Source organism: Crassostrea angulata, chromosome 7 (assembly GCF_025612915.1).
Source record: "Crassostrea angulata isolate pt1a10 chromosome 7, ASM2561291v2, whole genome shotgun sequence".
NCBI lineage: Eukaryota > Metazoa > Mollusca > Bivalvia > Ostreida > Ostreidae > Magallana > Magallana angulata.
The window spans coordinates 53,849,815-53,876,539 of NC_069117.1; the positions used below are offsets into that span (position 1 = coordinate 53,849,815).

Consider the following 26,725-nt stretch of genomic DNA (forward strand, 5'->3'; position numbering starts at 1 on the left):
GTTAATGTAATTTTTTTTATTGAAGTGATTTATTTGATTAGAATATGAAAAGATGGTTAATGTTGAAACACTAATAGATTCTTTTATATACTAATGGAGAAATTATTGTTTTGCCAGCTCGTTTTTTTTTATCAATATCACTGCATTTACTATATTTACAGCAGATCATATTTTTTTTTCGATCTTAAATCTTGCTGAAAAGTATATGTTTTGGAAGGGAAAATGAGGGATAGGGGACCTTCTTCCTCTAATCAATTACATGATGTACTGGTAATTGGCCTTTATCTTTGGTTAAACCCCCATCCCCGTTCTCAAATACGGTAAATTAGATTCTCTAGTGTTAACAAATCATAATACTATCAGCAAATTAGAGATTCAATTTGAGAATTTGTGATTTATACATTTTTTTCAAAGTGCGTTAAGAGTCTCGATACTAAAAAATGTTTATGTACCTTCTTAACGCACTTTGAATTTTTTTTTCAAAGTGGGTTAAATTAGTCCAAAATTTAACGAACTTTGAAAAAAAAAATCAAAATGTGTTGATTTAGTACCAAATTTAACGCACTTTGAATTTTTTTTCAAAGAGCGTTGCCACACAGGATCATGCACATGTAGCTCGATTGTATTGTATTTTATTGTTTATTTGCTAAAATTCATATGATTTATAAGCAGTTGTAACATATGTACATAATTATAAACATATCCATACACTCTTTCCAAGCAAAGCACACGTCACTACTAGTATTAACATTATACAATATTCTACAAAAAATATTTTTCATAATTGCACATTCATAGGAGGAGAGACCCTATACATCAATAAATCAAAAGGTTATGTAAATAATAATAATAATAATAATGGTAATACATTAATTGGATGTACGAATAGTATGACATTCCCGTTTTTTCCATCCTCACGCAGATACATTGCGAGATGGCACAATTGTTTGCGATTATGAATGGCAAGGAGTTGAACTAACTTAAACACTGAAGGACGAGTCCAGTGATATTTTTTTTAATACAATACATATTGTATATCTTTATATATTTTTATTTTTTATTTTTTATTTTTAGCTTTTTCAAAACCTCATACATGATACGTAATCAAAAGAGGCAGACTTATCCAGTCCTTTTCAAGTCGGCAAACAACGTTTGGGCGTTGTTTGTCCTGAAAGAAGTAAATAAATGCAAGCATGTCATAGAAGAGAATGGTTGCAAGCAATTTTCCTTTGTATTTCTAATGAAAGCGAAAATTATTGCAATTCACGGAAGGGGATACTTTACGGAAATCGGAGTTAGATATCTTGTGTATTATATCATGTATATTTGAAGGTGAACTTTTATTACAGAAACAAGCGCCTGTTGTTATTTTCTCTGTCTAGCTTCAAACGTTTTAATTTAATTCAATTAATGCAATGAGTAGTTTATTCGAGCATATAAGAATGCATTGAATCGGATTTAATAGCTTCAAACATTCATATAAATGATATTCAAATTTTGGGGGTTTTTTTTAAATCAAAACATTTAAGATGAAAAAAAAATGATTTGTTGTATCTAAATCGTGATGACACTCCTGTAATATGATATCGAACGAAGATAAAGTTTATAAACCATTTTATTTGCATGACGTATTTCCCCCACTTTCCTGCGAGAAAGCAAATTTATTTATTGTACTTGGAAGATTTTTATGGTAATCTTCCAAGTATGCCACATTAAACTTATATCAATAAAATGAAAAGAAAATCAGTTGCCTGTGACATCTGTGTACAAGTTCTCCGATGAATTACCAGTATATAAATAGTGCCTGTTTGGGAGGGTAACAGTTGAAATTGACACCCCGAGAAAACCATTGTCAACCGACGCGAAGCGGAGGTTGACAATGGTTTTCGAGGGGTGTCAATTTCAACTGTTATCCTCCCAAACAGGCACTATTTATTTTGTTATACTGAATGTCTTTTTTTTAAATTTTAAGAAAATTTTACTGCTTTTATATAGGAATAACGTGAATTCTACAGCGAACCGTACGCGCATAATTTTCGCGCATGTAACATTATATAAATAGTGCCTGTTTGGGAGGGTAACAGTTGAAATTGACACCCCGAGAAAACCATTGTCAACCGACGCGAAGCGGAGGTTGACAATGGTTTTCGAGGGGTGTCAATTTCAACTGTTATCCTCCCAAACAGGCACTATCTATTTTGTTATACTGAATGTCTTTTTTTAAAATTTTAAGAAAATTTTACTGCTTTTACATAGGAATAACGTGAATTCTACAGCGAACCGTACGCGCATAATTTTCGCGCATGTAACATTATATAAATAGTGCCTGTTTGGGAGGGTAACAGTTGAAATTGACACCCCGAGAAAACCATTGTCAACCGACGCGAAGCGGAGGTTGACAATGGTTTTCGAGGGGTGTCAATTTCAACTGTTATCCTCCCAAACAGGCACTATCTATTTTGTTATACTGAATGTCTTTTTTTTAAATTTTAAGAAAATTTTACTGCTTTTACATAGGAATAACGTGAATTCTACAGCGAACCGTACGCGCATAATTTTCGCGCATGTAACATTTTTTAATGTTACCCGTTGCCAAGTGCGTTGCTAACGCTGAGGGTAATAGTAAATATTATTAACTGCGTCTTAACCAATCAGATTTCAGTATTTAACATGAAAGTATAACAATTTTTAATGTTACCCGTTGCCAAGTGCGTTGCTAACGCTGAGGGTAATAGTAAATATTATTAACTGCGTCGTAACCAATCAGATTTCAGTATTTAACATGAAAGTATAACAATAATAGATATGCACCTGTTATATATATATTTGGTAGACAAGATTTAATGTACATGCAATAACATTCCGTATTCCAAGAGGAATAACTCGAACCAAGTTTATCCACCTTTAACTAAATGTTTACTGCTTTAAGGTAGTATGGGACACCTCGATATTATGTTGTTCTATTTATCGATATAAACAATAAAATTAAGTGTAATAATATGAATAGTTTCTTTTCCATATAATTAGTTACTAACAGCGTAGCGTATCGGGTCAGAGCGTTCACTAGGAACGTCAGTAATGAGTTCGAATACCGTAGGGGATTTTAAAATTTTTACCTTTCCAAATTTTTTTAAAACGTATCTTTTGGTGAAATATTGTAACTTTTGAATATTCTAAACCGGTGGAAGTATTTGAATTATAAAGTACTTTAATCCACATTAATATCGACCGATGTCCAATACCACCTTGAAATCTTTTATGCATATATTATATGCAGATATTATGCCTATAATATATATATAGTGCCTGTTTGGGAGGGTAACAGTTGAAATTGACACCCCGAGAAAACCATTGTCAACCGACGCGAAGCGGAGGTTGACAATGGTTTTCGAGGGGTGTCAATTTCAACTGTTATCCTCCCAAACAGGCACTATTTATTTTGTTATACTGAATGTATTTAACATGAAAGTATAACCATAGAAAATAACTTCAAGTTTTCTGTCGCATTGTGTAATTATTCAAAATTAAAAATAGATTATGTTTTTTCTTTGCGACGAAAGTTTTTTGTCTATTATCAATTTTCTATCGACAATTGAACGATCTGTCTTAGAGTTTTCTCCTTCATAATTTGACACAGTCTTTTAATTTGTTATTCAAACAAAAACCTATCATAACCAGAAAAGAATGATTGAACTTGATTTTTAAGGAATTATAGTCTAAGACTTAATCGTCACTATCAAAATTGACACATTAATTAGCACAAGAAATGAAAATTGTATATTTTCGATGATTTTTTTTTGGGCCACGGTGTTTTTGGGTTTTTTTTTATTTTTTATAACTTGCTGACGCGACAGAGATTTTTTACCTTTTACACCCACCTCTGCCCCTGATTCAGGATCTGATCATGAAAACTATAATGATAGTTTTTCAATATTTCGAAGAAGAAATAAATTCAAAAATTATTTAGCGAAATATTTTTAGACAAGGATAATTGTGTAAAACTTAAACACACAAAAAGATAGTGAGAAATGCACGTAAAGATCGAAATAAGAAGAAAGAAGGAAATAGTGTTAACAATATACTTAAAGCCTGTCAGCAATGATAACACACAAAAAAAACTAGAAGATCCATGCCAAAACTGTTGCAAACAAACAGTATTTCGATAGTAAACCGAAGAAAGCATGAACGAATTGATTTAAAGCGCCTACCTGACACAGACGATAGCTGGCGTGCTTGGAAACAAAAGGGAAAATATCTTCAAGGGTGAATGAATTTTGTTGTAAACAGATTGTAGTTCATCTGTTGGTGTTTTCTCAGACATGGGGACATTTTTAATCTGTTGATTCAGGGTTTGGTAGTCTTTCATTAACCCACGTCTTAAAAAAGGTGAGATAAACACACATTTATCAATATTGCTGAAACTCGAATTTGTTCTAAGCGTGACAGGTGGTCGTCAATTGAATCAATTTTATTTCAAACCATCGCATAAATGTTTTAATTTAATGGATATGATTTACATCATATTTGAAGTAGATTTGTTATGAAAAATGTTTACATCTTTTCTCCATTTGGAAGTATTTGGGACATCTTTCACAATTTTTTCAATGTTATCATACAGCTACAAGTATCATGGCATTTGCAATGAAAAATCTTCGTAGACTTTTATTTCTAGCTGTTTATTGAAATATTACATGCTAGATGGGGTGTTTGAAAGGAAAATCTTGGAATTTTTTGTAATATTGAATGAACATTATTTGTACCATGAGGTATTTAAAAACATTGAAAAGATAAGCAAAATTTGCTGTGAGTATATTTTGGGACAGAGTGTAGTAGAAATGCCTGCAACGGAGGGCAGTTCAAATAAGCGAGCTCTCGCGATCAGCGTTGCTCACTCAAATTTGTGTTACTGGTATTGGGAATTTTGGCAAGCACTTGCTCTGTTAAATTTGCCTCAGGATCCATTGTCTGTTTGGCAAATTATTTATATTTTTAAAAAGCTAATACAAATTGAAACTTTTCCTATGAACATCAAAATAAACAATATCTTTTATTTGTTTTTTATGTATTGCACTTAAGAATATGGACATAGTGTAAACAATGACTTAATTCATATATATTGTCAAAGCAAGCACAAGCTATTCGTGTAAATTGCCAGCTTGCACTGCAAGCTCTATATACTAATACATGTATGTAGATAAACAACAAGCAAACACTATAAAAACTACCAGCCATTCTTTTGAAAACAAATTTAAATGTAATCACTGCATCCAAAAATTCCTATAGCTAACTCAGTACTCAATCTGGCTTCATCAAAAGTGGCTATTTGATCATTAAATGAAAAATGCTATCTTTTTTATATGATATGTACAAGCCATATTGAAAACTTAGAACGTTCTGTGATATCAATCTTTAACTTTATTTTTGCTCTCAAAAATCATGTAAAAAAGATGATGTTACTTATTTTCTGTGTTAAAATAAATGTTCTTTCCATTTACCCGTACATGCAATAAACTGCAGGTTACATGCTCTTTGCCATTTCGGTGTAATTTTACCTAGTACCTTTTGGTTAATAATATGTGTACTTACACTGTTAACATTTTCTGCAAAGACTGTCTATTTACTCTTTTCTATTTGTTTTCCAGATATGAGTGCAGATATTCTGAATTATTCCTCACAAGGGGGAGTAAGCAGTACTCTTTTTGCCATACCAGGATTGCCTCCACCTTCAGCGGTTTCATCTAGTCACTCGTCTAGAACAAGAAGACCAAAGTAAGCTTATATAGACATGTTTTCTTTTGTCAGTATAATAGGGCTATGGATGATGTTTAGAATTATCATACTTAATGTAATTGATATCTGCCTGAAATGTATGTGTATACAACAGCTTTTTCAAGAACAATAGCGTCATTTGCAGTAAATGCACCCTATCTTAATGAAATTGTCAAAACTTGATAAGTTATGTTGAGATTTTCAGATATACAAATTGAGTTTTGAATCTATTTTTTTTTTTCACATGATTTTATGGATGTCCTTATCTACTTAGTCAGTTATTGGCCAATTTAATAATTTACCTTATTTACAAATAAGAAATTGATTTTAATTTCCTTTCATTGTTGCATGATACATTCTTTTTTTTTAAGAGTACGAGTAAATTAGATTTCATTATTATTAGTTCATTGCGGCATTGCCTTAAATAATTGAATTAGTCTTTTTCCTGCAAAATATCTAATATTTTTAAAGACTTAAGTTGAAAGTGTTTATTGCAAAAGACGAGAGCATACACAAAAGTGAAAAATTTATGTGAAGAAAAATCGTTTGAACATTGATGTAATAAGCACCTTATTTCCTTTGATAACCCACATGTCACCCTCTGTCAGTGAAATCAATCACAGCCTTAGTAATGTCTGTGTTACATCACTGGTGACTAACCCCACCCCAAGTTACCAAATGCTTACTCTGGTAAAAAATAAATGACAGTGATATTTCAGATATATCAAAGTAAAATCAAGCGTCAGACACTGTCGGTGTTAAAAGCTTTCACCTGGATTCCCGCGATTGTTGACTCACGCAAAATCAATACAAAGTAGATGTTCAGTTTTCTTTTTCCATTGATTTTATCAATCGACAATCAATGTTAGATTCCCCCTAGTAGAGCATGAAATCATTTTATCAGGAAGCATGTATTTTTGTTCACCAAGGTAACACACTTTTATTTTCTAAAATAAAAAGATGTAGATAATTTTTTAAGTTTCCAAATTTGGTGAACGTTGTTCTCTTTCTGTCAGATTTTTTTTTAGGTTGGTTGTTTTTTTTTAAGTGCAAGGTCTCTTGAACTTTTTATAATATCGTCGAATTCATGGTGCAGGTTCTTGTTTCTAAAATTGAATGTTTTTCATGGAATTGTTTTCACACATGTTTGGATTATCGTACAGAATTTTCTTTTTAGATTTGAAAGTATTGTCATGCACGTTCACATTTTGTATGGATTTAAGATAAAACACCTGTTTGCGGTTGGATCCTGAATTAAAACAGATGTTCCAGAGGTGTCTGTCACATTGTTTACATGTGGACATTTATTTCTATGCACCATATGAATTTCAATGCATCTCACCGATGTCTCTTTAACTTTAATTTGACTACAAAAAACCTAAATGTTTTAAAAACACGTTTCATAACTATAAAAACAAATTCTAGACATCATATTTTTTACCATACCCCGACTTTAAATTTGTATCAAAACTGGGGAGATTTAATTGTTTTACATGGTCGATAAATATAGATTCTGTGGCCTGGAGTTCAATCCGTTTATATCATGTTACACACCATCAAGAACGATTCCATTCAGGCCAGTACTAAGTAACGGTTATCGATACAAGGGCAGTGCTTTAATGAGGCCTATCTCTATATACATGTAATGGACTTACAGATTGAGTATCTACACCCATACAAGCATTGTACGAGATGGAAGTAACATCGCATCCTTTGTCTTTCAGGTGAGATTGTTTTCAAGTTGAATCAATGCAAGTCTTATCTTGACTATTCCGATTTATTGTACGACTATCAAGCCAAAGACCAAAGGAATAGACCCCTTGACTGGGTAGGGTTGGAGGGGGAACCCTAACTCAGGGTCCCCAAATGGCCTGTGAGTTGGGTCCAGGCAGTCCTTTCTCGTCTTCTGATACAAGTACATGCATTTCGTCTCTTTCGATTCATCACTCCTTTCCCCTCCTATTTCAGTTCGAAAAGCTTCCATTTCCTGTTTCATATTTGTTTCATTAATTCAATATGTCTATGTGTGATCGAGAATTTGGTAAGTCTGCAGAGATTCTGTTGTTACCATGTTAGGGTAATCTCCGATAAGACGGAATCCAAAGTTTCTCTTTTCGTTCATTGTTTCCTTTTAAATGCTCATAGTTTTATCTTTCTATTGAATGCACTATCACACGTGTTCTTTATTTTTCTCAACTAATTAAACAAATCCAGAATTCTTTGGTGTTTGATAAAGAATTGTCACATAAATCTACAAGAATCGTTTAAATTTTGAAATGGCTGTAAAGGTGAGAAGAAGTGTAACTATTCATATTATTTCATGTTTAGTTGAGATAACCAGTCGAATTGGACGTAAAATAAGCCCCATTGTATGAATCAAAGTATGAGTAGTATGAAACCTATTTCGGCGACAAAAACATTGAACAGTACAAATGCATGAATATGCTCACATTACAGAGTTTGAAAACCCATTAAAATCAACATTCTAGCTGCTCAACGAAAAAGATAATTATTCTTTTGATATATACACAAACTATAATTTACCTTTAAATGTTAATAATTGTATATACAGACAAATCGATTTAAAATTGTTGAAAATGTACACGAAATTACCATCAAACATTAGCTTTAATAAACTGGTTATGTGTGTAAACAAATTTGGCAAAACAAAATTTGAAGTTAATTGGTGAAAGATTTTTTTTGACAATTAGAATTCACAAGTATAAAAGATTTCAGAGTTGAAGTAAGGGCTCTATAGTATAGAGTCTATTGATGTCCGCTGTACAAATTACAATTATCACTTGCACTCTTGCTTTTGTCTGCTTTTTCATATTTTCTAGATACGTTGAACAATAGAGTAATCCCACTGTATATGCACACACAATCTTGTTGCAAAGACAAGCGGACGCTTCGTTTGTCATTTTGCTTTTGGTCGATTTTCTGGACGATTTTCAAGTCAAAAAGCTAGTGAAATGGAAGGATTTGATGGGTTTTTGTGGTTTTATGTCAAACCTATCAATCCCCGAATTTCATCCTTTTTTCCTTTATCTTTATCGGTTAATCTTAGACAATCTTAGATAAAAACCTACGCATGGTTGGAAACTCAAGTTTGAATTTGGAAAAGGTTTTTTTCTGTTTCCGAATAAAGAATTTTTTTATCTTTGAAATAATAGTGAAAAATGTTTGTCCTGTATTGATTCATCTAAACGCTTTTTATCTATCATTGCTTAATTGCAAATACAATGTAGCTTTGAATAATTTTTCACACGAATGATAATTTTTCGTGAAGTTTTCCTGGTTGGTTTTGCTTCCAAATGTTTGGCATGCAATGATATTAATTGTTGAATTTAAAACCCCGCCTATTTATAGGAATAAGATATTGTCTACATATCTAAAAGAAAAGTTTAGAATTTCACTCGATAGCTGGTCTATAGGTCATGCCAAGTGTTTATATCTCCTCTCTACTGTGTCAGCCAAATCCAATACACAAATGAATTGTTCGAAAAATTTAAAGGGTCCCAGAGCATTCAGCTCTTAAACTTGAGCACTTGAATATGCTTTTAGTACATAACGGGATTCAAAATTGATCTTCCAGATATGTACTATGTGACAATGATTTGAAAGTGGAGTGTATTCTGGTGTACTATTGTCATTGTTTCTGTGTCGGAACCCTGTCCGGGAGTTGACAGATGCTTCATTGCCATCATTCGTTTCAAGGAACGGTTCTTGAATTTTAAGGACAAATGGAATCGTTATCTACGAAAACTGTCGCTTTGATATTGGATGTGAATATGTAATTTTAAATGCTTTTTTTTATTTTTAATGTGTTTATTCGAGTGTAGCAAGTTGGAGTAAAAAGGGTTCTTAAATTCTGTATTCTTTTTAGTCTGGATCTGTAACTATCGTACTTATTTTACGGACAAATATTTTGGAGAAACCTGCATCGAGTGTTAATTCCCGCTTGTTTGAACATAAAACCGAAGTAAGGATTTTCTTCTTCTGCCGTGCCCGAATTACGGTGCACAGACTTGATTTTCGGCATTTACTTTTATCTGGAAGTTGACGACCCCTTCGAATTTCTCAAAAGATCTCGCTAAACATCATAAGCCATAAAATAAACTTTAAGCTTGTCTTTCAACATGGAGGACTCGTAAGAACTTTGTTCTTGGTTATGGTTACTGGAGGGGCATTAGAGGGACAGAATGACAGATGTTTTACCAAGGCTCGCTTACCAGCCCAAGTCCCACTCCTTTGATGAGAGGAGGCTCAGTTCCTACCCCAGACCGGACCTAGCCGATGGGGAGGAGGAACTCTCACGTGATAATTTTCCGCCAACCTTCACCACTGTCTTGCCAAATGTAAACTCTGATGGGTACACCCTCACGTCCTACGCGTCCTATATTGGAGACCCCCGAAAACTTATAGTACACTATGTGTGAGTCTCTCTCTCTCTCTCTCTCTCTCTCTCTCTCTCTCTCTCTCTCTCTCTCTCTCCTCTATTTTTTTTTTGGTCGATTAATATATACTCCATGCACCTAAACAATACATTGTAATAACTTTTAGTTACTTTTCTTGATTAAATGTTATCGGTAGAACAAGAATCAAATTTGATTTAAAAAACACATTACGTTAGGGTAGATCGAAGTGTTGTACTCTTTCATCTCATTTCATAAATCAATGCTCATTTCTATATTGACTCACCTGCATCGGACATTAAAAACGTTTTATTTAAGTTTGGGCTCGAGAGGAAAAAGCCCAAAATGTCAACAGATATCTATACAACCTAAATGTTTGAAATTTGTTCTCAGTTTGAGTGCAATCTTAGTTCTAAGCAAACTCGATTTCGGTTTTGTTAAAAATCATTAATATTATGTAGATTTTGTGTTAATATCCAGCTTGAGATTGATCAAAATATTTCTTTACTTCATGCGAACTGATGCATTCCCTAATATTTTAGAATTATATAGCAGGGATTGATCTGCCTTCGCATTAGACTCTGGGCTAGATATTTATTTTGAATGCAAGTAAATATAAAAAGCTTGACTAAGCACAAGAAGGAAATCATGAGTAGATATTATATCTGCTATTTAGTGAACATTTTTATCTTGCTTACAAGTTAATCAAGGAAGGCCATTCAGGGGTACCGACATGGGTATTTAATTCTGGAATGATTCGTGACAATCGACCTTTCATTTCGAACAGACTGAACATGTACATCAATTAAGTTTCTGTCGAATTGGTGATGGAAACTTGTCAAGATAAGCCGTAGCTCATTTAGTTCATTTTGATTACAACTTCTTATCATTTGCATCAAGTGATACAGTCTATCTGATGTTTTTGACTATTTGTACTTAAATGTTGCATGGAAGATTTGTTTTCATCCGTGCAAATCACTGCAAAGGTATGTTTTGCAACCAATATAAAGATCAAAAGCATCGTAATGTAAGGGTTTTGTTTTACACGCATCCCTCAAAGTGACATTCTCTCAGGTACCCAAGTGTAAAGATGATTTTGAGAGCAGGTTTTATAGATAATATTTTTGTTAGTTATTAGATTAGATTTAAGGGGAAAAACTTAAACTTGTAGAACGCGAAGGAATTCTAATGTGAAATATCAGTGGTGTACCTATATACAGGTATTTGATATCTAATTCATGAAATTTTCTGTTACAGGTCCACTCCGGCCTCCATTAGAGTTTCACTCAACGCCAATTCACATCTGAACAATGTACCTTCAGCCCCGCCCACCAAAATCCACAGGCCACGGACTGCTGCAGCCGTGCTGTCCGCTAAATCTGAGTGAGTCTATAAATAGTATCAGACGGTCAGTCACATGTTACACTGTCATCACGTGATATGTGTCTAATAGTGCTGCATAATGCAGGCCGTTCATGACTATCGCAACTTTTTAATGTTGAACTTAGAAATATCGTAAAAAACAATATGAACAAATTATGAAACTACAGGTATATTATAGTATGTGTGAAAAACTTTTGACATTGCAGAGACATTTTAGAAAATGTTTTCGAGTCATTTTTAAGAAAAATTTAAGAATCATTCGGTGGTATATTTTTTAATTGTAGAACATCCATACTTCACATCGTGAACAATGTGAGCGATTCTTTAACAGTTGTGTCACATTCAGCTAAGTTGAGAGTATATAGATTGTAACCAAATCTTCATACGTTTCCGAATCGTCACACTTAGATCATAGAGAAACCCATGATACATATATACAACTAAAAAATAAATATGTAAATTAGCTTTGAGTCATTTTAAACAAGGTAAGAAATTTATAGCTGCTTTACAGGTTCAAAGACTAAATATCAATTGTTTTGGAACTAAACCAAAAGAGGTTGCAAATATAACGATTCTACGGTATTAGAAATCATTGTCAGCCAATTGAAAGTGACGGAAATTTACGACCAAAGGCGTGTAAAAAAAATATTACGATTGGTGAAAAGGAAGAGATCAATAGAAATAATAACAAAATGACATAATATTACGACGACAACAGCTGTTTCTTTTCAGAATAAAGTAAACAAATAATCTTCGGATATCCTATCAATAATGCTTATGAATTATCAAAGTTTAAATAGTGTATTTTATTAAATGTTCAGCATTCAAAGTTGGCCCAATTGTACCGTGTGAGACGCGGACCGCGACAGTTTGAAACGATAAATCCACAAAGGCGGTGCCCTTGCTAATCACTAATTCTTTAAATAAATATTTAACTTATTTTCTATAACGTTTTCACCCCAATGTCGTTAATCACGTCTCAATATATCTACCAGCGGGTTAAAGAAGGCGGGGTCTATGTATCCGCCTTCAAACTTTTCGTATCCGGTAAATTACTTATCCGATTTAGCAACGAAGGGTGTCAGTATTTTAAAAAATGAGTGATAAACATAGTACAAGTACATTTCACATCAGTAAAAAATATGAAGTTCATGTTTTAAATATCATTGAATTTCATTAACTTTGTATTCTGAACACCACCTTTTTGTGATTTTAGGTCAAGTTGTGACCGGGTTTCCCAGGTGGAGCACGAACCCACCCGTCGCCACAACCTGGAGAACCACATGCCAACCAAACGCAACAAACCGCCGCCGTGGCAAAAGAACCTAGACGTACGTAGTGAAAGAGATAGACACAGAGACAAACTGACAGATGGACAGACAGACTAGAGAGAAGTGTTGATGTCATGTTTTCATGGTTTTGCTTTCAGGCCCCCCTCGTACCCTTCGTCACTGGACCCGGTTACATATTGTCAAAGAGCAAGTCCAAGTTTGCCGTCACCATCAAGGAGGAGTTCTTTGATCCTGTGGCTGATGAATCTCAAAAGTAAGAATTCTTTACATAAAATGTTAGCTAGAAAGAAATGAAATTTTAAAATAAAAATAGAGATAAACAAATACATGTACATGAGCAAAAAACTTGACAGCATGTGATAATCTATATACATGTACATTTCTAAGTAAATAATTATTTCATTTATCTTTACAGGAGGAAACACATCCCCACAGAAAGGTAAAAAAATGAATAAAAAACAAAAAAAAAAAAGTTCAAACTTAATTAATTTTTTTTTTCTCTTTTCAACTTATTGATATATTGTTTGATAAAACGAAGTATTCATCTATTTTATGGGGATCAATATCATATCATTATTTCATGCCTATTTCAGACCATCTTCCAGACAATCTAAGTAAATCTGAATCTTTATTTTCCATGTTCTAAATAACAATAACGAATAAGAATCATGATTGACTGCTTTATGGGATGGTTTAAGTGTGCTTTTTTATTAACTTTTGAAGTTCTTTGAACCAAGCCATAAATGTTTGCACACAAATCAATACGGTTAATGTGAATTGAAATATTTCCCGTTTTCTGAGGTCATAAATAGCACTGCAAATCCTTAATCAAACTCAGAGAGTCTTTGATTTTTTATGTACCGTTGCATTACACGTCGATAAGACTTTTCAAAGGGTTTTGACTTCATTATTTACCCTAGAGTGCAAAGTAATAGCCAGAAAGACACGTTCAAGTCCACCGGTTCTATGAACGAGCATGCGTTCATGGAACAACTGATGGAAAGGTATCCTTCAGGAGATTCCCGTAGAAGTCCTATCACACACCCTTAATGACTTATTGGTTGTTTCTTTTGTCTCCAAAGATTGGTCACCACAGAGCTGTTTTGGTTTAGTTGTGTCACAAAGATTCGATCAGATTTTTTCTCACAGAGTGTCCTGAATTCCACAGAAAATTAACATTGTAATTAAACGTACCTGACTTTTTGTTGCACAAGTGGAAAGGATTGTTGTGTTAAAGAATGCTTCTAATATAGCAATGCAATGTACGGGTTTTTGAATAGCTTTTAACTCCTTTACTTTTCTTTTTACAGAATTGATAGCTAGATAAATGACATAAGTAATTGTTAACAATGTTTGATATAAATAATTAGCGCCGAAATAGATGTATAATACGTTGTATTATAGGCGAAAAATCAATTTAACATAGATATACATTTGTATTTTTTGTTGTTGTTTATCGCAGATTTATCGCAAGAAATTGGTTTTTTTTTCCAATAAGTAAAGATTGATCTATTGTCGTGTACATTTTTGTTATAGTTTTGCAAATTTTAAAAATTGTGAATTTTAGCACATAACGGAAATCTTGCTGTTTTTATAACAGTCGGCAATAATGGGTACTCGGCAATAATGGGTACTCGCACGTTAGGTGCAGAAATATTTGTTTTTTAATCCAAAAACAAAATACCTTTATTTCTTTAATACTAGTATATGAGAATAATCGAAATAATCATGTAGTCACTGACCTAGCGCTTTGCTTTTGCCACAGGGACACGATGATCCAACAGTTACAGGAACAAATCTCTGACCTGTCTCTGTATCTGGAGGAAGAGAGGGTCAACCACAGACAAACCAAGCAAAGGGTGAGTACTCTAAAGTCAGGTTTATTTGTGGGGGTCAATGTTCGTGGGTAGCCAAAATTTGCCTGGTTCGTAGAGATGTAATTTTGTTGGTAGCAAGCTCAGGATAATTTTTTATAAATAGCAAACAATTACTTTATTTACTTTGGTGGGGATGTAATTTTTTTGACAAGGACTCCCCACGAAAGCCACGAACATTGGTCCCCCACAAACAATGATGATTTCTTGATTATTTGATTTCTCTCAGAGTTGTCCACGAAGATTCATTTATACTTGTTTGCTTTTGATTCGAAAAATTCAAATGTTTCAATAAAGGTACATGTATATACATGTAATTATGATTATTTTTAGGCGGAGGAGTTTCTAAAAGACAAAATAAACGAACTAAATGATCAACACAATGATGCAATCAGGTAAAACATATTTTGGGATTTTTGATCATATGTTTATTCCCCAAATTGTAATGTTGAGCAGTTCCATGATGCTTCCCTCTGTGTAAACAACATGCAATACTTAGTAATTAAATTTGAGGAGATGGTACGACTAATTACAGGGACCTTGAGGAGGATCACCGAGAGGACATGGAGAGACTCCGCCTCAGTATCGAGGCCGAACACCAGGCCTACAAAACGGCCGCCGAGGGACAGATACGTAAGTTACAGGGACGGCGTGAATTATAATGAATAACATTACCGTGGGCAGATTCTTGGCCTGTACAGACACAAAAGTGCTGCTATGCTTTGAGAGTACATATACTGTCTGTTCTGCCTTTAAATGAATAATATTCATTTAAACAAAGCAGACTAAAAAGAGATTTATAAATGGAATCCAGTGTTATACAAAGTTAAATCATTTTGGCCAGTTGAGATGATATTGAAAATGTAAAAAAAAAAAGAAAAAAAGAAAGGTGAGTGGAGAATTGTGTTCAGAAATCGCCGACTGGATGTCGAATCAACTATCTTAACTCTTCAAGTGTTGTTCTTTCAACTGTCAGAGCGGCGAACTACAGGCATGAACATCAAACATGATATATTGAAATTCTCGTTTTTACTACTGACACAGTCATTGATGATAACCGTTATGTAATAAAACATTTCTAGAATATAGGACAACTCTACGAATATGATATAGATAAGCAACGTCTGTAAAAACCAATTGTAAAGAACATTCAATATGATTCTTTTTAATTTAAATCTTAAAAGCATATTGAAATCAATAATAACATCGTTCCGTATCAAGGGAACCAGATTTTTAGTTATACAGTATATGGTTCTTAAAGCATTAAAGTTAGAACTGATTTTATTTTAGTGAAAATGAAGAAAGAGATCGAGTTTTTACAAGGGGCCTTTGAATCTTACAAGAGCTCGCTTCACCAAGATATGGACGACAAGTGGAATAAGCGAGAAAGTGACCTCAAGTTAATGCTTCAGGAGGAAAAACAGGCCGCCATTCACGAAATGAGTAATTAATTCATAATCAGTCACCTAAGTCACTTAGCATGCACAAATCGAAATAAATCAATTATCTTGTAGACACAACGCTTTCAAATGGACCCGAATTCACTATGTTCTGAAGCAAACGTTTTCTATATCCAGTTGATAAAATAATAATTAATCCACAAACTCAAGTGAATTAATTGTGAACAGCATCCATTTACTTAAATTTACTAAGTACTAGTACTTTGCTCTGGACTTTGCACTTATTACTATAAACTAAACTTCAATATTACTTGTACTAGCAATTTATGTAGAAAACTTCTGTTTTTCCAAAAAGAAATGAAAGTGATACAAGAGAGGAATGTTGAAAGAATAGCCGTGCAGAAAGACCATCAGAAAGCCATTGACAATCTACGCAAGGAGCACAAGAAAGAACTTGATGTGAGTGTCCAACCCAAATGTTTGAAGTTCTTGATAGATGTAGCCCCTTTTATTTAAATGATTACATCATTTATTATTCTCTTTGTCTTTTACTTAGGCTTTAGTAAGGAAGTTTTCAAATGCAGCTGCTGATTTAGAAAGATTAAAGAAAACTACAGCGGAGTTGAAGGTATCCCATTATGGCTTATATTGCTATTGTGGTACAATTCAGAAATTTGAAAATTTTGGTTTGTATAATCATTATACAAACCAAAATTTTCAAATTTCTGAATTTTCTGAAATTCCCACAGGAATATGATTTTTCCTAAGGGAATTTTATTTTTCCTATGGGAAATTTATGTTTAAAGGTAAAAATCTCACCTGTCAGGTAAGATACACTTAAGTCAAAGGTGGTTATATACTCTCTAGACTATGGTCTATCATATGACATAAATGGAATTTTAGAGAAATGCGCCTTAAGCGAGTTCAAAACTGCTACCTTGGCACTGGCATAATTATCTGGCACGGTGTTAATGGCAAAAGTAGCCACAATTGCTCCATACCAAATTGTTTTGAATAGAAAACAATGAAGTTTTCCTAAACTGGTGTATCTCAACTCGGTTATTTGCCTCTGGGAATTTGGAGAGTAATTTTGGAATATAAAACAATTTCAATTTCTTATGTTTTTGGTTTGGGTGGACTGCTTGTAGGAAACAAAGCGAGACCTGGAGACGATAACGGTGGCCTACAATGAGACCTGTCAACAGTTGGCCATCACCTCCAGGGAACTGGCCGATACGGTGGGTGTCTACCAAAACATGTACATATCATAAAGGCAATTATAGTAGCGAGTGTTCGGTCTGGTTACTTGTTGTTTAATAATTAGTTGGAACTACGCTGTATATGAATGTCTTGCAAGACTGTCAAATCGTAAGACCACTGGCATTAGGCTTGTTGAACATTTTTGTGCAAAATAATTTAAATATTTGTTGTTTACATTTTTTCAGAAAGTTAAGCTATTGTCTTTTGAGGAACAGTTTGAAGAGAAAGTCCAGCAAGTGGATTTTAAATATCAGCAGAAAATTAATGATCTTATTACACAGAATATAGAGCTACGGTAACTAGTTTTTATTTTGAGACAGTTGTATTTATACACTCAATTTGTACATTCAAAGTTCGTCCGCAGCGCGTTGAAATTTGTAAAGTTTATTTTAGAAGTACAAACAATATGGTCTACCCTATTGCAATAAAACAATCATTTAATTTTTACTTTTGTTATGAGTTTTGCACGGTATGGCGATTGGAAATGACTATAAGTCGTGGTAGCTTGTAATACAGAAACAGAAGACACCACAATGTGATTATCTTTTGAAAATAAATGTACATAGAAAACTGCATTAGTATGGGTGTTTGGTACAATTTCAGACGGCTGTATGTAAAGAAGTGTGGACAACTCTACGAGGAAAAGGTCAACGTAGAAATGGATAGAGTTAAAAGAGTCCAGTCTGCGAAAGAAGTCATGCAGGTCAGATATCAATACTTACTTCTGATAATATTTACCAAGTGAACACTGAACAAGGTTAACGTCATTTGTATTTATGAATGCTGCTATTAAATGGCTTTAATTCTTTTACAGTCAATGTTACGGTCAAAACAAAGGTCTGACGTCAGCTTTGCTCCCGGGGACCCAGAATATGAGGAAGTGACCCACAAACCAAAAACCAGACCGGGAAGTGCTCCTTTAACGAAACACGAGATGAAGAAAGCCCACTCGTCCGTGGGAAATACGGATCACTTGCTGGAAAAGGAAGAAATTCCAGAATTCCCTGATAACTTTTTACCGGAAGTCAGTAAAGAGATTGATGAACTCAAAAAACAGATAATGTCAGATATAAAGCTGCCAACAAAAGAGGAAATGTTGCAAGCGCTGGACAGTGCTAGGTAGTGACCTAAATTTACATTTCTGACGTCATGACATGACGTAAACATATAGGAATATACATGACTATTAAGTATTACATGTGATAGAGGGTACATGTGTTTATTTTTACAAAATATCATTACACATTTATTTACTTAAGAGTATTTTCCATATTTTTTTATTTATAGATTAATTCTATGTATAGAAAATAGCCATAATTAGTATTTATTTTAAATATAATAGTTATATTTCAGTTTATGTGGAAAGCTGCACCAGCTCGTTAATTTAATGTATTATACTGTACAATAGAAGTATTTCTCCATGCTGTGATAAACTTATACTCTGTTCAAATGAACATTTATTTATTTATGTACTTTTAAGTCCTATTCCTTTAAAAAAAAATCACTTATAAAAATGTTTACTAATCGGGTAGTTATATTAATGTCTTAGAAAATATTTTTTTCTTGCATGTTTTGCGAGACAATGATATAATTTATTACAATTTATATACGAAAAGAAAATATTGATCACGAAGTGCTTCATTGACTGTACTGAATAAAAGTATGAAATGGATGTCAGTTTTGAAATTCAATTGAAGCATGAAAAAATTGCAACAACATCTAGAACTTTCTGCTACTGGGTGTCTGTTCAATATCAAATAAAAGACAAGGGTTATGAGTTGTTGTGAATTAACAGAAATGCTATGACATCCAATTTGTATGTTTGTACTTTAAAATAAATGAATTCGGTAAATTCTATTACAAACTGAAAATTAAGTTTCTATTCACCTTTGTGTCACTGAAGGCTTAACGTTAAACTTCTTTTACTTACATTGTTTCTGTTAGTTTAAACAATTGGCTCACTTTAAATACACTGATAGAGCTCAATACTGTCGACAATAACATGGCAATAAGGAGAGGAATACTAGCTTATCGGTTAAACTACTGGAAGGTTTAAGAACACGAGTACCAAGGAAAATGGAATGTGTTATTATTGAACACTTGTCGAGATAGATAAGAAATGGTTAAATATCTACAAAGCGTTAACTCATATTGATACAAGATGGCGCCTCTCTGGATATTAACTGTCTTTCTAGTCCTACCACAAACATCTTTGGCCGCTTACTGCCATGGTTCTGTAAGTTTGCTTTAGTAAGACATGTTCGTGTAATTTTTACAGGCAACGATAAAATAAAAAGAATTCAATGAAATACAATTAATCCCATCTCCGTTAGCCAAGTGATGCATGGGAGATGAGAAAAACGAATCGGACACTTGGTTCGGGAGATGAGAAAAACGAATCGGAATTGGCTAGCGAAGATGAATAACCTTGCTTCAGACCTAGTATACACAGTTCTTCAAAGAAACTAATACATTTGTATAATTATGTATTTGCATGGTTCTAGAATTCGATAAATTCCTTTGCAATCCGAAAATCAACAAAACCTCGCCATAAGAATATCGTTACATTGTATAAATAAGGCATCCTCCATCTTTGTTCCGACCTGCTAACGCCCATCTTTGATTATTTGTTTGATTATAACAAAAATATGCTGGATCAAAAAAATCCAGAGCCCTTGATGATTATCTCAATTGTCCCAAAGGTGCAAGACACCACAATATATCATAACGTTTCCCTTGCATTTAAGAGGTATTGGAATTGTAAGTAAAGCTTAAATATATAAAAGATTACAAAATTTTACTTCAAAAAATTTAATTTTATGTGGTAACCAATCAATCGCAAAAATCTAAAAGAACCTTTGGGAATAACCAAACTTGAAAAGTTAGTTGCACATAAACAGGATAATACCAACGATGCTTCTGCTGCCTTAAATAAAAAGATAGTTAATTTAGTTTAAGAACAGAACTTTGCTTCATACAGGCATGCTTCTTTGTTCATATATACACGCATTATCACCTAGTGCTATATTAAAACCAGAAGTTGCTGCAAATACATGCACTGTTTCGATCCTTCTTTTGTCGTATTTTCTTCGACAGCCAAGTAAAAATGCCAAGCAGAACTTGAATCCTATATACACAGACGCCCCTCGCTTTGTAAGATCAGTGGTCAACGGCAAGTTGTATACTGTGGGGACGGGACAGGACGCCTTTGACATTGTTCATGTCTGGGGTATGTGATCATTAGTGTTCCTTTACTCAGATAATATCCATACAGTGAATTTTTATCAAGTGATCAATAATGGCTAAACACTTGTGCTTACTCGATTTCACCATTTTCAAACTTAAATGGAAGAGTCCCTTTTTTCGGTATTTATAATTTTTCATCATCAACGTAAAGAAGATAAAGAAGTTTTTTTTAAATCATCAAGGCCAACTTAAGGATAAAACATAAAAGGTAATTGCTGTAAATGTGACATATGGTAGAATAAAATGTAAAAAAAAATCGATTTCTTTTTGTATGCCAGGTAAGCCGTATGACTGGGGTAAGGCCCAGGGTCAGCTGCTGGGGGAGAAGGCGGTCAAGATGATGGACGCTGTGTGGGAGTACCTAGAGGACCAAGTGGTAGAGTACCGGCAATATCTCAGTTTGATATCTATAGCCGCATTTGATATCAGTGATTTTAACTTTTCCAATTTGTCTTCGATATTAAATTATAAACGGTAAATACCAAGCATTGGCACATCAAACACCTGAGTATGATTTCGTAATGTTTCAGATCGAGGCTATTAATGGAACTGTTCATATATTCAAACCATGGTTTCTTAAAGACATTGCAGATTTTGGGTAAGCATCCACATAATCAGTGAAGAATTACCGCGTACACACTACATCTTTCTTCTTTGGGTATGTTGTTATTTACATATTAACATTACCTCTACAGATTGGAGAGAGCGTTGGATTTAGAGTTGAGCATTACCAAGAAGTACTCAGGCTCGTACTTCTATGAGGAAGCCCAGGGGATCAGCGACGGGAGCGGTCTGGATGTACAGGTGGGCCCACTTCTTGATTGACACACTTTTTATTTCGTTGAATAGAGTGCTGAACATTTCTCAAAAAAAAGATCAACTTTTTTTCCAGAAACTTCTTCGAATCCACATGATTGGAGAACTGACGTAAGATACAACTATGGCTCAGTATTCAATTTTCTAGTTGTATTCTTAAATTAGGAATAGAGTGCTGAGGATTAATATAAATTGGAAGATATATTTAAATCGTATTTTTATGTTCTTTTTTTTATATATTTTTTTCTGTTTATATACTAGTATTAGAGAAAAACGAATCTAAAAAGCTGTGCCATGCTTTCAATCACTTTAAATGGTTTCAGATTCGTTTGGATAGAACTGTTCAATTTCATTTTTTCCTCTTTAGATGTGAAATGTTTGTAAAAGCTGATAAGAGTTTCTGTACTCATTAAATTCATACAGGAAGGGCAGCTGCTCAATGTTCGGGGCCTGGGGTAGTTCTGTGCCAGACAAAGGTTCCCTCCTTCAGCTCAGAGCGTTAGACTGGAGCGTGGACGGTAAGGAAAACAATTCACACTCCTTGTACATGTAAGTATTATGTGTAAATGAAGTGAATAATACAATACCATTTTCTGTGTAGGACCTTTTAAGGACTACCCCCAGGTGACCGTGTATCATCCATCTGACCCCAAGGATGGTCACCCCTTCGCTAACTTTGGTTGGACAGGATGGTTTGGATCTATAACAGGTCATTTGAAAGTACACGTACATGAATGTGTTAATTGTCTTAAGCCATCTTGTCTATTTTTAAAATGATTTTCTTTAGTTTCCTTAATTAGAAACTTTTAAAAAGGTATGAGCTCTCAGAAGATGGCGATATCAGAGATTGGCGTTTCTTTCCCTGACTCCACTTTTGGAACCGAATCAAGATTTGGAACACCATTCACGGTTTGCTTGTTTACGGTTTGCTTGTTTATAGACCTGTTTCCATTACTTCTTGACATTAGGTAGGATGTTGCACTGACAAAACGTTGTGCTTTCCAGTTCCTTCTTCGAGACGTTCTGCAGTTTGATAAAACGCTTGATGACGCCATTAACAGAATTGCTAACACAAGGAGAACGTGTGACCTGATTTTGGGAGTTGGGGACGCAAAGGTTGGATTTCTCTATATTTTAATCTGATTCTCCTTTTATTCTTATTACAATGTTCAAAATTAAAATTTTCGAAAATGAAATGAATTTTGATGTATGTCCTCTTTAACAGCTTGGCCAGTTTCGGGGCATCGAATATTCAGCCTCTGTAGCTGACTTTTTTGATGATATCAATATGAGACCGGCGGAAGATTGGCATCCCAAGATACCAAATGTTGTGTACTGGGGTACGTGGCAAATCTTGCATTTTGTGGAGGCATCGCAGCAATTGTTCATCAAGGACCGAATAATTCCATGTGAAATATTGTAGATGTATACATACAAAATTCTGACATTATATCCCACAGGTATGGATTGGAACTGCCCCGCCTTTAATGAAGTGTTAGGGAAACAGCTCACAAAACACCACGGAAACATCACAGTAGAGAACACGATAAGGGACGTTGTGTCCATTGTACAAACCGGAAATCTCCAGGTCGCCGTGTACGACCTGACCAAGAACGTGGCTTACTTATCGAACGCCAAGGCTTCCTACGAAAGTGGACCGCAATATGCATACGAAAGGTTAATGAAGAATTTTTTTGTCTCGTTTGGATTAAGTTTACTGGTATTAATCATCCGAATTAATTATTATTTTCTTCTTTGCAGGCAATACGTCCGACTGAACATGACGGAGTTATTCACTGAAATTCCACCAGAACACCGCGAGAACAATTCAAACCATTGACCAAATCTTCATACATAATAAAACCTCACTTCCTTTTCCCATCTTCCCTTGTGTGTTTTCTTGATTTCTTTTCACAAATGAGTCAATACTTTACAATGAAATTCATATAACGTAAAACGGACAATCAAAATTTGCGCAACAGCTGATGTGAGCTCCTGTCTTGATCGATGTTCAGAGCGCTTGATTTCTTTGTCCTGTTACACGTGTAGTTAATTGATCGGGTCAGTGTTAGTAGTTCATGAAATATTATTTTACGTCCACGGACTAAATTCTTAAAAATGCATTTATTTTTACGTTGGATATATCTTTTGATATTACTGCTCAACAGTATTCAGTTAACCCTGGCTAAATATGGATCTTTTACCTCTGTCTGTCAAATGAACCTTCTAAGAGATGAGGAACGGCGATTGATAAAAGGACTCCATCGATACATAGGGGCTACTGAAAAACTAAGTGAATTAGTGCCTGAAGATGTTGTAAGGTAAGATCTCATCATTTCAAAAAACTCAGAATGACAAGTAAGGTGGTGTGTAAATGAGTTGTAAACACCTTATACTTTACCGTCTGCATTGTCAGTACTTTCATTATATGTATTCAATATACGCAAACGTACGCAATTTATTTCTGCGCAGTCTCAAGTTTATTGCCAAAAATATCTCATTTTATAAAATCAAAACTGTCAGTATATAGAGCCTTTTCAACCTATTATGACTGCAAGTTTATTACTTTTTTCGTTTGACGTTCAGTCTGCTGGAGAAAGCAGAGGTAGAACAACAAGTGCTAGAAGACGAATTTGCAGAGAACCCATTGAGTTCATTCCACACTCTGTATAGAATTTACCATGACTGGAATGAGGTCTTTTGTCACGTTTGGTGCGACGACTGCGATAAAACCCCTGCCTCCCAAGGTAGAACCATTTTAACTCCAGGCTGTTTATATGTTGATTGTCGTTTTTCGCTTTTCTTCATTCAGACTTTTACTCCTCTTTGTTCTATTTCAGATTTTAACATTACATTTGGGATAGCAGAAAGAAAGTTTGGTGGATGGATAACGCAGGAGGACTTGCGGGTGGCAGCAATAAACATCGTGAAGCTGTATGAAATGTATGACCTAGACGTGAGGGACGTGTTCGATGGGTATATTCAGGACCACGTGGTCACCCCACTTCCGGCGGAAGAGCTATATTTCATCGCGGCCACGGCGGACAAACAGGACAGGATGAGAAGCGCCGTCGTCTGGTTTGAAGAACTTTACAAGAGAGTTTCTGAGAATATGTACCCCGATTCAACGCTGAAATTGATCACGGTAGCCAGGGTCCTAGCGGGTGTATATAACAAAGTATGTCGTAAACTTACATGGTGAATGTTTAAAATTTATGCTTCTCATCTTAAAAATTGTGAACTGAACAAACTTATTATACTCCAAGAAAAGCAGATTTACTTTTTATTTTTGATAGATTGGAATGCCCCAGAAATCGATTGAACTGTTTGATCAGATTAACAATGAAGGTAAATACTAGATCAAATCAATTGATAGTTTGAATTTAGATAATTTCCCTTAATCATCAATAAAGTATCAACATATGTTTTCTTCTCTTGGAAGGTTTGGACATGAGGCAGTTGAAGAGAGACGTGGAGTACTATACTCTCCGTTTGAATGGGCTGCCCCTGGACGAGAGATCCAAAGACCTCGATCTCTACAAGAAAACGAAACCGTCCAAATTCACACAGCTATGTCGACAGTCTCTGAAGGTGATGGATTGTATAAAACTCCTTTAATTAATTACCAAACAATCTTGCCATTCTAAGTACACTGTACTATTTTGCGATTTATTCTTTTCAGTCAACGAAGGCGGAATCCAAGTTGAAATGCTTCTTGAGGGCATCAGATCTTCCTTTCTATTTTACGAAAGAGGAATTGTTCAACAAGAATCCCAGGATTTCCGTATTTCATGACGTCATCACCGAGGACGATTTGAGACAACTCAGTAATTGCACTAGTGCAAGGGTAGGTAAAACATGAGGTGTACTATATAAAATGACACAAATTCTGATCTCTCATCTGAAATAAAATTTGATTACAAAGAAGTTCACTGGCAATGTGTGTATGTGTCATCGTTTATTTTTTTTTATTTGAGCAGAGATTGGTGTACACACGAGAGGTCAGCGAAGAGACAGCCATTAATAACAAAAAGTAAGGGATTCTGAAGGATGAGAATGTGGTTTCTTTCCATAATTCTTCAAATAAAAAGTATAGTCTTTATATACATTGTACGTAAAACTGAAAAATGAATCAGTTTAAAATACTTTATTTACACAGATTTGGATTTTACGACGTTGAGCAGTCGGTAGTGAAGAAATTGAGAAACAGAATGAGAAAGATCTTGCAAATTCCACAACAAGAGGTAGGTCATTACAAAAATAAGTAAGGACTAACATACTTGTACTTATATTGTACATGTATGCACTATGAACATATTCCCATAGTTTTTAATTTGAAACAGTAATAAAGAAAATGTACACATGTAATACACATAATTACAAGAACTTTTTATATAATTATTCAGGAAATTGACATTAAAAGGGGAAACCAAAGAGTTGCCACATGGAACTATGTTGTGAGTTAAATCAAAACATGAACAGAAAGTATATTCATGCGAAATTCATGCGTATTTTTTTAAATATTTGTGTGGACTATTTGTTCTAGATAGAAGGGGCAAAATCTGGCGGTTATAAGGTCTTCATGAGTTCCAAGACCAGCGTTCCTCTAGTCTCGGTGAGGATTAACATGTACCACCGAATTTTATATATTATATACACGTTATTTATAATATGTATGTAAGAAAATATTTTATATCATACAATTCTGACTTTAAAGAAACTATTCTTTTACAATGAGGAATGAGTATTTTATGTAAAGGATCTTCATCCGATAGTGTTGTTAAAGGTTTCATCCCCTTTTGAATTTGCCCTAACACGTTCTTGGTTAAGGAAAAGTAACTTGCAGTTTTCAATTTACCCGTTTTGAATTTACTCATCGTCAGTAAGGGCGAAAATAAAAACTTGGTCAAAAATTGTCCTGATACAGTAGTGGTACTGTTTTTTATTTTTTGCTAAAACTTATATGAATTATACGCAGTTGTAACATATGTACATGTACATATATAATTGTAAATATATCATATTACTATATATTACAGTATGTACATGAACATCTATTGACCGAATCACATCAAAAATTTCAGGGCAGTGTCATTGTATGGTACAATCAAAATTCTGACGGAAGGCAGGATGGCCGACTGAGTCCGTGGGACTGTCACACAATCATTGGCTCACAGACAGGTACGGGAGAACGTGTTAACGATCCTAAATGGGCACCAGTTTAATTATATGAAGTATTTACTTGTACATTACTAAATTTTCTTTGATTC

At 34.2% G+C, this 26,725-nt stretch overlaps 2 protein-coding genes across 6 annotated transcripts; both read left to right on the forward strand.

The window, feature by feature from the left end:
* The first annotated feature begins 4,214 nt into the window (after positions 1-4,214).
* Positions 4,215-19,065, forward strand: LOC128156865 (centrosomal protein of 164 kDa-like). Of its 5 annotated transcripts, XM_052819188.1 has the most exons (17): positions 4,215-4,386; positions 5,643-5,769; positions 11,442-11,567; positions 12,784-12,898; positions 12,997-13,112; positions 13,275-13,298; positions 13,780-13,863; positions 14,625-14,718; positions 15,067-15,128; positions 15,269-15,366; positions 16,024-16,176; positions 16,489-16,592; positions 16,690-16,761; positions 17,282-17,371; positions 17,579-17,688; positions 17,997-18,096; positions 18,208-19,065. In XM_052819188.1, the coding sequence occupies exons 2-17, from the start codon at positions 5,645-5,647 to the stop codon at positions 18,514-18,516; spliced, it is 1,782 nt and encodes a 593-aa protein (XP_052675148.1). In that variant the 5' UTR covers positions 4,215-4,386; positions 5,643-5,644; the 3' UTR covers positions 18,517-19,065. The 5 variants fall into 5 exon arrangements, with proteins under 5 accessions (XP_052675148.1, XP_052675149.1, XP_052675145.1 ...); XM_052819189.1 differs by lacking the exons at positions 4,215-4,386; positions 5,643-5,769 and adding an exon at positions 7,347-7,493; XM_052819185.1 differs by lacking the exons at positions 4,215-4,386; positions 5,643-5,769 and adding an exon at positions 9,290-10,204.
* A 424-nt stretch (positions 19,066-19,489) lies between these two features.
* Positions 19,490-25,921, forward strand: LOC128156866 (uncharacterized). Its single transcript, XM_052819191.1, has 21 exons — positions 19,490-19,629; positions 20,490-20,622; positions 20,918-21,015; positions 21,170-21,237; positions 21,335-21,443; positions 21,532-21,566; positions 21,879-21,973; positions 22,057-22,164; positions 22,270-22,364; positions 22,461-22,571; positions 22,681-22,795; positions 22,916-23,132; positions 23,624-23,776; positions 24,042-24,202; positions 24,296-24,633; positions 24,752-24,803; positions 24,898-25,046; positions 25,138-25,302; positions 25,436-25,488; positions 25,615-25,699; positions 25,862-25,921. The coding sequence occupies exons 1-21, from the start codon at positions 19,555-19,557 to the stop codon at positions 25,919-25,921; spliced, it is 2,475 nt and encodes an 824-aa protein (XP_052675151.1). The 5' UTR covers positions 19,490-19,554.
* The last annotated feature ends 804 nt before the right edge of the window (positions 25,922-26,725 follow it).